Source organism: Vigna angularis, chromosome 6 (genome assembly GCF_016808095.1).
Source record: "Vigna angularis cultivar LongXiaoDou No.4 chromosome 6, ASM1680809v1, whole genome shotgun sequence".
In the NCBI taxonomy this organism is placed as follows: Eukaryota; Viridiplantae; Streptophyta; class Magnoliopsida; order Fabales; family Fabaceae; genus Vigna; species Vigna angularis.
In genome coordinates, this window is record NC_068975.1 from 29,198,663 (window position 1) to 29,209,612 (window position 10,950).

General features: G+C 30.2%; 1 protein-coding gene across 1 annotated transcript; it reads left to right on the forward strand.

Annotated features, from left to right (window-relative positions):
• Positions 1–4,452: 4,452 nt before the first annotated feature.
• Positions 4,453–8,371, forward strand: LOC108343586 (uncharacterized). Its single transcript, XM_017581949.2, has 5 exons — positions 4,453–4,577; positions 5,213–6,563; positions 6,838–6,981; positions 7,287–7,472; positions 8,130–8,371. Exons 2-5 carry the CDS (start codon positions 5,271–5,273, stop codon positions 8,208–8,210), a joined length of 1,704 nt encoding a protein of 567 aa, XP_017437438.1. The 5' UTR covers positions 4,453–4,577; positions 5,213–5,270; the 3' UTR covers positions 8,211–8,371.
• Positions 8,372–10,950: the final 2,579 nt, after the last annotated feature.

A 10,950-nucleotide genomic window follows, 5' to 3' on the forward strand; every position in this document is an offset into this window, starting at 1 on the left:
ATATATAGAAAAAAAAATAATTTAAAAACTTTTATAATAAGTTTTAATTATTATCAAAACCGAAATACAAGGCTTAATGTTTAAAAATATTGTTTATTTTTAAAGGTGTCAGGTTTGTGTTATTAGAACTCAAGTTTAACACCTTTACAATTAAAGTTATTATTTAATTTTATAAGTATTAGATTTTGATTCCATTAATACCTTTAAAATTAAATATTTTGTTTAAACCATAAAGAATTTAAACTTTAGTTATTATGTGAATAAAGTCAAATCCATATTATTTTATTATTTATAATTTCATATTTCATAAAGTAGAATAAAATATAATAGCAATTTTTATATTTTGGTTCATAATCGAAATTAAATAACTATTATTTTTATCTGATTTAAATATGCTTCTTCGATAGTAGAATTAAAATTCAATATTTAAAATAAACCGTGCCAAAAACGTTTTCTATTTGGTACTTTAATTGGTTCTAAAAGTTATTTTTTAGTCTCAATTTTCCTAAATGCATTATATATAAATTATATAGAGAGAAAAGAGTGGCAGATATTTTAAGAACAATAATTTCAAATCTATATTTTTTTTTAAATTCAACCATGGCTTCTCATTTATCACTTGCGGTTAAAGAAATTGATAAATTGTTATATTTATAAGAGAATAAGTACTCCTTTAAATTAATATAGACACTTTTATGTTGATTCAATTTGAGCTTTTCTTTTCTTTCTCTTTTTCACCTTAGGTGTAGAAATTAAAGCATCTTAATTAGATTTTGATAACCATTATATGTCATGCACAGCCAAAAATAAGGAATACCAACAAAATATATGGAACAAGAAGAAAAAAAAGTGATTTTTTTAACAAAATAAACATTTAAATATTTTATTTTTCTATAACTATTCCAAGGTGGAATAAAAAAAGACAAACCAAGTGAATAAAATTAACAATAAAAACATTTTTTCTACAACGGTTACTTCTTAACAATACCCATAACATATTTCAATTGCAAGATTAATATTTTCGAAAAATAAATTTAAGGTCCCTTTAAGTTAAAAAAAGATAGGAATTGTGTAATTCTTGTAATTGACCTTAATAGTGGCTGACGTCACTATAAAGAAGGAGTGATGGCTTTATTCCAATGGTTTTATGTTGTACGTTTGGATTCGTTCCATTGACACTAAGTGGATGAGCTTAAAATATTTGCCACTTGAAAAGGTTTTCAAGTAAAGAAGAATTAAATGCGATTGGGTAACAAATTAGGCACAATTTTATAAACAATAATCCATCAAATATATGTGTCGTGCAAAGATTGAAGACTCGTGAATTTTTGGTTACTCTAGTTCCTTTTTAAACCAAATCATCAAAACTAGACAACAATCTCTCCAAAAAATCTCATTTGATTTTCGTATCATTGGTGAGACGTAGTTAACCATTGCTACGACATTGAAACCAATTTAGAAAAAGATATATACATTTACTCACCAACTAATCTTCCTCAACATTTCTTCTACACGTAACTTTCTCTCTTTAATCACCCTATTTATCCTTACCAAATTATAGGATTTTTTTTGCTCTTTAAGTCAAAGGTTCAAAATAGTCTATTTTTTTTTATGATTATTGTTAATGTTGACTATTTTGTTTAAATATCTAGGAATATTGAGAATCCTGAATTATACATTATTTAAAAATTATTATTATTATTATTGTACACATATAAACAAATTGAAGCAGCTGAAATGTCATTTTGTTTAGGACAGCTAGCTTGACATTTTGTTAATTGCTTTAATATTTGAAAATTTGTCATGGGAATATTTTGTTCCTATGTGTTTATCTTTGTTTTATATAAATATATTTTTCTCTTGGAAAACCATTTCTCCACATGCTTCAGCCTCCACTTTTTCTACCACATTCTTAAATCAACCTTCCACCAATTTTTTTTTAAAGAAAAGTCAAACAAAAAAAGTTATATGAAATGTTTGGTTCCTAAATTCTAACCTATCATTAAAATGCACGCCAACATTCTTTATATATTTCTACACAATTATTTTATGGCCTTTCCCTTCTTGAATTTTAAACACACAAGTAATAAATCTTAATTAGAAGAGAGAGAGAGAATAAAAAAATTGATAAATAAATGGAGAAAATTAAACAAAACATTCATTCTTCACCAAACCAGTATAACATTAAGTGCTAAAAAATTAATCAATCCCGATAAACAAAAAATACGTACCCCCAATTTCAGTATTTTTCATATATATATATATATACACACACACATATATTATTGCATAAAATAATATATACTTACGAAAACGATTTTTAAGGAGAGAACATATGATTCCACTTTATCCAGTTTTGAAGGAAAGCACTATGTAGGATATTGTGAAAACTGAAAAGAATTGTATATATGCATGCATGAATGTGAAACCATTAAACATGTGAAGACTGAAATTGTCTGGTTTTGTTTTGTTTTCCGAAAATGTTTGGCACTGAGGAAGGTGGGGATTGTGCTACATATCCTCAAGATACGGCAAAGTCTTGCAACTTTCCATTTTATACGTCATTAAGATAATATTTGATCAGAGGATTATGATTGTGTTGAATTATGGAATTTGGTAAGTGTTTGAATTTTCAATGGCTGTCTAACTTGGTGTGACTTTTCCACTCTAACAATCGAAAGAGACAACTCACTCGCTTACCACCTTGTACATAAAATATTATGTTTGAAGCTACTTCAACGTTAATCTTGGCAGAGTCTTAGTCAACCATCTTTTCTTATTTACCAAGTTATTTTAGTTTTTCAGACTTTTTCCTCTTTGCTTCGACGTGCATGTAGGAAGACCTTTATCTACCGTCTATGGTAAGGAGATTGTGATTGTGGAACAAGACCAACTACTAAGTTCTTGCTATTTCTGTTACTTTTCTCTTCAATCTTACTTTCATACCAAAAAGGTTCTCATATACATCTATGTTATGTTTCCATATTAAAATTTTCATGGTAGGGTTATTCCAGTCAATTACATAACCCTATTTTATCATTCAACCCATTGATTTATATTATTGTAATATAGTTGTTTTAATTTTTAAGATATTATTTTCTATTTTATAAGTTAAAAAAACAAATTCTTCCGTCTTCTTTCATCATGTTAATTATTTGGAATGACTTTCTCTGTAACTTATAGCAATTTTTCTACCTTGATGACCCAATTAGTCACACAGTTATAATAAAGTTTATTTAGATTTCCTACTTTAAAATGGAATAATATTCTGCACTTAAATTGAAATAAAATCACAATTAAAAAGATGGAATGAAACCCAGTTTTTTTGTTGACCATGGAATGTGAGGTTTTAGGTTGCAATGCTTTGTTTTCATGAACAATAAGTCAAACAAACATCTTAATCATGGAAACACGTCTTTCGGTGGTTGAGTGAATTCAAATAAAAAAAAATAAAAAATCGAGTACTATTATGTTTTATAGTACATAATCATTAATAAATTAACAATACAGAAAAATGTCACATTAATAGTCACGATCTAATCGAATATGGGATTAGGTTAAAAGAGATTATTAACATTCGATTAGGGCAAAATGCCATATTAATTTATTTAGTAAGAGGACCTGAATCTAACCTAAACTTGTCATATATTTTTGGAAAATAATAAAATTTTTATAAGTTAATTGTCTTACTTGAAATAGATAAAGGTAGCATATAGATATCATATTGTTTTTTTTTTAATCTTTGATCCAGAGAAATCAAAACCTATCTAAATTGGAACAAGGAAAAGTTTGAATTGGAATCTAAAATTGGGCTGCTTAGTTTATTTTAGACAATTGTTAGGTGCACCTCTAAGATATCTAACTGCACCCTCATAATTTGAAAAACAACTATTCTGAATTATCTGTTCTTGAAAATCTTTTAGAATAAACACTCTATACTTTCTGGAACATGATTTATAAAATAATTTTTTTGGAACAAAATATTTAGAGTAAGTTTTTCAAAATATATGAAATATATTTTGTAATAAGATTCTCAAAATAAGCTTTCAGAATATATGAAATAATTTTTTTAATGAAAATTTTCTGAATAAATCTCTTAGAACAAACTTTTTATAATATATGAAATGTATTTGAAAAAGGATCTCGTATATTTTGAAATCATACGAAAATGTTTTTGAAAATGAATTTCTTGAAACAAACTTTTTGAAGTATTTGATATTCATTCCGGAATAGAACACGTGGAATATATATGATATTTTCTAATCTAAACTTTTCGAATCAAATTTTCCACCAAATCATTACTCTCTCTTTTCTTCTTCTTTCTCGAAGAGGATGTTATAATTTTTTTATTGTTAATATGGGGGTGCAGGAAGAAAAGGCTTTTATGTAAAGCATTGTTTTGGGCTCTTATTGTGGCCCGTCTTTTGTGTTTTCGTCGTCGTGACAAAAAAAAAAACTACTTTCTATGATACTGAATGTGCTGTAGGTTCTCTGGTTTCTCAGCCTTACCATCAGAGCACCTCTGGCGAAGTCGATTCCGGCGAGCGAACCGTGTTACCGTCAACGTCGCTGGCAAGGTATTACCATCTTATCCGTTCAATTCATTGTCTCTTATTTTGGAGCAATCAATAGTTGTTCACGCTGTGAACACACTGTCACAGATCCCTTATTTTTGAACTCGCAATTACGCTTAATTAGAGACACAGAGCGGTTCCTATGCAAAACTCTTCTCGCAACACACAAATACTTATCCCTCTTTTCTCTCTATAAAAGGGAGGGTGAATGAAATTTGTGTATGATATTGGGGTTGTATGCTGGGTTCATTTTCATCCCTGTCTTACTTTTTTTTTCTCTATAGGAATGCAGATTCTTATCAAAGTAGAATATGGTTGTGTTGCGTTGCGTTGTGACTTATGTTTTACGTTGGAACCATTGGAAAGAAGTTGTGCTCAATTATCCTCATTGTTAAATGTAACTAGCAAAGCCAGTGTTGATTTTGTTTTAATTATTGAAAGGGTGAACTGAATAATCATCAATTGATGCACTGGTTGTTGTTAATTTAAAACTTGTGTATTTAAATAGCACAGGAAAAATAAATATGAAATGCAGGTGAGTTCTGAAATATGAAGTTTTATGTGCTAGTTTGATGTATTTTATTGGCTATTCCGACAGTTCATTTAAACTTGGTGGTGTATCTTTTTTGGGGTATCAGGTTCATGCTGCTGAAACCTCTTTGACTTTTCCAATTAAGCATTTGTTTTACTGTGTCAATGAGAGGCAACATTGGAATAAGGATCCCAAACAACACAATTTCAAATGCCACCAGAAGAACGCTAGTTGCATTTTCTACATCTTCAGGTTTTGGTGATGGCGGACGTGGTCGTGGTCGTGGAGGCTCCGTCCCTGGTTCAGGCCCGTTCAAGTTCAATGAAAGAGCTCCTGGTAAGCCTAATTCCAGTGAGCCCAAATCTGACATGACAGAGTCACCCATTCCTCCTGGTTCTGGTCATGGCCATGGCCGTGGCAAGCCAATGCCTCCGCCAGGTCTTCCTTCTTTCTCATCAATTTTATCTTCCATAAATCAGCCACACGCTGGTCGGGGCCGGGCTACTGTGCCCCACCATCAAAATGATTTGCAATCACCTGCTGGTCGTGGCCGGGGTATTGTACCTCAACCTCCAAATGATTTGCGGTCACCTGCTGGTCGTGGCCGAGCTACTTTACCTCAACCTCCAAGTGATTTGGCGCCACAAGATTCTGGACCCAAAAAACCCATTTTATTCATAAGAGAGGACAATTCTTCTCCAACAACGAGAGATGGTTTTCCTATTGATGTTGAGCATGTTAACAAACTTCCAGCTGGTCGTGGCGGAGCTACTGTATCTCAACCTCCAAATGATTTGGGGCCACCAGATTCTGGACCCAAAAATCCCATTTTATTCAAAAGAGAGGAAAATGCTTCTCCAACAACGAGAGATGGTTTTCCTATTGATGTTGAGCATGTTAACAAACTTCCAGGCAGCATACTAGAAGTGTTGTCTGGACTTGGAAGGGGGAAGCCCATGAAACAGCCAGATCCGGAAACGCAAGTTAGAGAAGAGAACAGGCATCTTCGCGCTCGGCCAGCTCGTGGTGCAGCTGCCTCTGACACTTTGCCTGAGAGACGGGCAATACCAGCCCGGGATGATGCAGTGAGGAATGCACGGAAATTTTTGTCACAAGGTGAGGATGATGGAAGTGGCACAGGAAGAGGAAGAGGGTTTAGAGAGAGAGGTGGGCTTGGCCGAGGCAGGGGCAGAGGAAGAGGCAGAGGTCGAGGCATAGGAAGAGGAGGGTTCAGAGGGAGGGATGTAGATGAAAGACTTGGTCGATTCAGGGATGCTGAAGATTCCTATGCTACAGGGCTATATGTCGGAGATGATGCATGTGGTGAGAAATTAGCCAAAAAGTTTGGGCCAGAGATAATGAATCAGTTAACTGAAGCATTTGAGGAGATGACTGATAGAGTTTTGCCATCCCCATTATACGATGAGTATTTGGATGCATTAGACATCACTTATGCCGTAAGTGGTTTCTACAGACATCTTTATTTATTTGTTGAGAAATAATTAAAGGTAGAGGAAATATAATTTTGTAGTTTAATTGCAGCCAGAGAAATTCTCCAGTCTTAATTGAATTGCTATGAGGAAACTCATTATAATCATCCAATTCTCAAGATCTAAAGATATAATTTCTTTCGAGGAAATTTCTTAAGGCGAACTTCTATTTTCTGTTTAGTATACATGTTTCAGTGTTTAATTGTTTGTATTCTCTCGGCTTCTTTATTGATTATTGCAGATTGAATTTGAGCCAGAATATTTGGTGGAATTTGATAATCCAGATATTGATGAGAAGGAACCAATTCCACTTCGGGATGCACTTGAGAAGATGAAACCATTCTTGATGGCATATGAGGGAATTCAAAGTCAGGAAGAGTGGGAGGTATATTATGTTGTTAATTGCAAAGGTTTTAGGGCGCAAGTTTTGATACCGGCGTTCCTTCTTTTAAATTTTTAATTCAACATTATCTTTTTCGTCAATAATCATATGGTTGCTTGCCAATATCTTTCTCATATCAAACCTGTGTAACTAGTACATTGGACAAGTACTCTATCAGTCACAATGTTTTGAAATAGTTGTCTATTTTATAGCTGCTAATAGGTAAAGGCTGTTTATATTGTTCTCTACTATAGTTTATGGGTGTGTCAATGTGTCGGGATTTTTTTTCTAACTTTATATCCTACTAGGAAATAATGGAAGAGACGATGGCTCGAGTTCCATTGTTGAAAAAGATTGTTGATCATTACAGTGGACCAGATAGGGTAACTGCAAAGAAGCAACAACAAGAATTAGAAAGAGTTTCTAAAACTCTTCCCGAAAGTGCGCCATCTTCAGTGAAACAATTTACTAACCGTGCTGTTGTCTCTCTTCAGGTTTGGAAGTCTAAATATTGATATTGTGTTGGCATAGAAGTCTTGTACTTATGCTACTTGTTTTCCTCTTATGTTGATAATTTTATTATAAGCATCTCTGCCGATGATGTTCTACTTGCTCATGTAATTCAGTGGTAAACGAACCCCTTTCCTCGGTGTAATTTGATGTTAGTAGAGAATCAATTTCTCAACACTTGCATAATCAATTGAAAGTCCAACAAATATTTGTTATTTTTTCTAGGAAACCCGAATCTAAATTCTAGTTGATAAAATAAATCCCAAATGTATTGAGAGAATAGAATATGTATCTTATGCTGTGCCAAGGCTGAGCAGTTGTCATTGAAAAGGCAGAGATAGGAAAATCAAGTCTCTGCCTAAAACAACCTGTTGTTTGTTTTGGACGGTTTATGTGCATTATATGATGTAATTCTTTCTATAAATTCGTAATGCTCAAAATTTATAAATTATATGCATGTATTTGTGGTATTGAGTAGTTTGCCAACACCTGTGCACACACACACATACATACACACATACATATATATATTATTTTGGTTTGTATTGCCTTTTATTTCAATGGATTGAGAAATGCTGGTCAGAAACTACTGGAAGGAATATTCTGCTCATTATTTATGTTTGGTCTGAAATATGATGCAGAGCAACCCAGGCTGGGGATTTGACAAGAAATGCCATTTCATGGATAAGCTGGTTTGGGAAGTGTCTCAGCATTACAAGTAACTTACTCTGCCTTTAAACATGGTGGGTTTTTGTGGTATACGATATCCATTGTAATGTGGACAAATCATCTGACCTTCTTGCATGTCAAATTTTGTTAACTTCAGCTTTGATTAAAAAACTCCTATAACTCTTGCATTAATATGAATTATAGTTATCTTTTAGTCTTGTTGCTATCGATTGTTACATCTCTCTTTTACTTCTTAATAAATGAATCATCATTTTAATTAATCTTTCAAAAAGTGATAAAATGTGGGGTCATAATATTGATGATTTGGAAATTGGTGGTTATCATTTAATTATTTAACAATCAGTTTTATATATGTATGTCTTTTATCAGAATTTTAATTATTTTATGAATTAACCTATTATCTATATACACACACTTGGGAGTTTTTTTTTTTTTCATTTCATGTAAATATGGATCATATGGAATAGTTAAAAAAATTAAAAGAAAGTTAGTAGTTTTATGATTATTACTTAAAAATGTTTATATTTATGTTTTAGTTTCATCATTCAAATAATATTTAATGATTTGTATATATATTATTGAAGGGCATTTGAATTTTTGCCTATCATTTAAGAAATAAGTATTTCTAAAGAAATGGAATAGTAAGAATGACGTTAACAAAATTAAGATTAGTTCTAAAATTTGAACTAAATAAAAAAAAATATGATAGTGCAACGAAAAGAGTTAGTGTTAATTAGAATTTGATGCGAAATTAATGTTTAATTAGACGCAAAAGACAAACAAGTGAAAAACCACACAACAAAAATAGGAGGACGGGCAGAAATAGAAAACTATAAACATTTATAGTACATATAACAAAAAGTAAAAATTATTACTGAAGATAAATATTATTACAAATAACTTTAAGTTGAAAAGTGAATTTTATATTGATGTATGACATGATTTATTTATATGAATGTTTAAATTGTATTAATAATAATAAATTATTAATAAAAACTGTTTAATGATATTGTAGGTTTGATTTAAATTTTATTTTTAATTAATGTAATTAATAATTTGTAAATTCATCGAACTTCATATTTAATTTAATATATTATGTAAAATGTAGAAATTAAAGTTGTTAAAAATAAAGAGGTAAAAAGGAGATAAATTAATGAATTTATTGTTTGCTGTATACTATTACCTATCAGTACAAGTTTTGTTTGGTATAATTATTAGTACATTGTTTTTAGAGAAAAGTTCTCAACGTATGGTTTGATATCCAATAAGTGAAATCTTCTTCTGAAACTAAGTGATAGTGTTTTTTTTCTCATAGAAAATATTTCCTTTAATTTTTGGTGTGTCACTCACAGATAATATTGTAGAAATTCAATAAACAAATTTACAATTTTATACATTGTATACAACAATAAAAAAATGTATCCAGGGAACATGAAAAAAGGTAAAAAGTTCACCTTAGAAAAAATAAAGAAAAATGAAGACTAATACGTTTATGTTTGGCTTATGTGTTTTCCGAAGGATGTTAGCAATTGATTTTTTTTGAAAGAGAAAAGTACGTATACGCATACGTATTTATAGTTGAAATTCTAAATATTAGAAAAAAAACGTATAAAAAGCATGAAAAGAAATTTGACAAACAAAAAAAACTGTCATATTAGAGAAAAGAATAATATAATTTGTATTTTTTTTTGTATTTATACTTGCATAAAAACGGAGTGAAAAAACAAAGTGTTTAATAACTATTTTTTTATCTTGCTAATGAACTATTTTTGAAAATAAAAAGAGTCTAGAATAAATGAATATTTATAATTGAATTGAAGCTTTTCTAACCGTCCACAATTAATTGTGTAACTACCTCAATGGATAATGAGTATTGTTTTCCTATTTTTTTTTCTTACGATGATAATGAAAAATAATAATAATAGTAATAAATTAAATTATTAAGTAAAAAGTAAAATACATTTTTAGAAAAATAGAATTATTGAATCGATTATACTCTAGCACTTCATCGCAAATAAAGGTGAAAAAAAGGACACAGTCAGTGTAGGTAGGACTCATAAAACAAAAGACACCTAGAATAACTTAAAAGCATATAAGTGGCATTTTGTTTTTTTAGCATCCAAAGTACAACCTTACAAATATCTTGTACAGATTATTTGGGCAATGAAAAGGGATAGACAAATTTCAAGATAAATAAGCTTAAGAAACACTACAGTGTCTTTTCTAAAACAAAATTAACTTCCACTTTTAACATAAATGTTTCACTAATCAGTCTCACATAGAGATGTCTGACAGAGTCAATTCTAACTCTACAATTCACTACAATCATTGGAGAAAACAAAAGGATGATAATATTTTAACACAATTTTTGTTTATAATATTTTAACATAATATACATATAATTTTTTTTCATTGAATTTAAATATATTATTAACAAATAAATAATAAATTAGTAAAAATTAACACAACGTTAAGCAATTGACTTTAAACCTAACTTAATCCTACGACACCAACTAATAAAGTAAGATTCTTCCAACATATCACACGATTCGATAACGATTCAAAAGGTGAATTTTAAATCTAATTCAATCCCACAAAATCGACTTATAAAGTGAGGTTTACATCTACTTATCTATTATAAATTGACTTTATTTCTAATTAATATGAACTTCCAACACACAATATATTAAAATATTATAAAAAAATTAATATTAAAAAATATTTTTCTAAAATGGATAATGATACTACCCATATGTTATTTTTTCATTAAAT

Coding starts and splice junctions, on each gene's coding strand:
- LOC108343586 (XM_017581949.2), top strand. CDS start 5,271: ATGAGAGGCAACATTGGAATAAGGATCCCAAACAACACAATTTCAAAT. Junction 6,564..6,837: donor CATTAGACATCACTTATGCC/GTAAGTGGTTTC, acceptor TGATTATTGCAG/ATTGAATTTGAGCCAGAATA. Junction 6,982..7,286: donor AAAGTCAGGAAGAGTGGGAG/GTATATTATGTT, acceptor ATATCCTACTAG/GAAATAATGGAAGAGACGAT.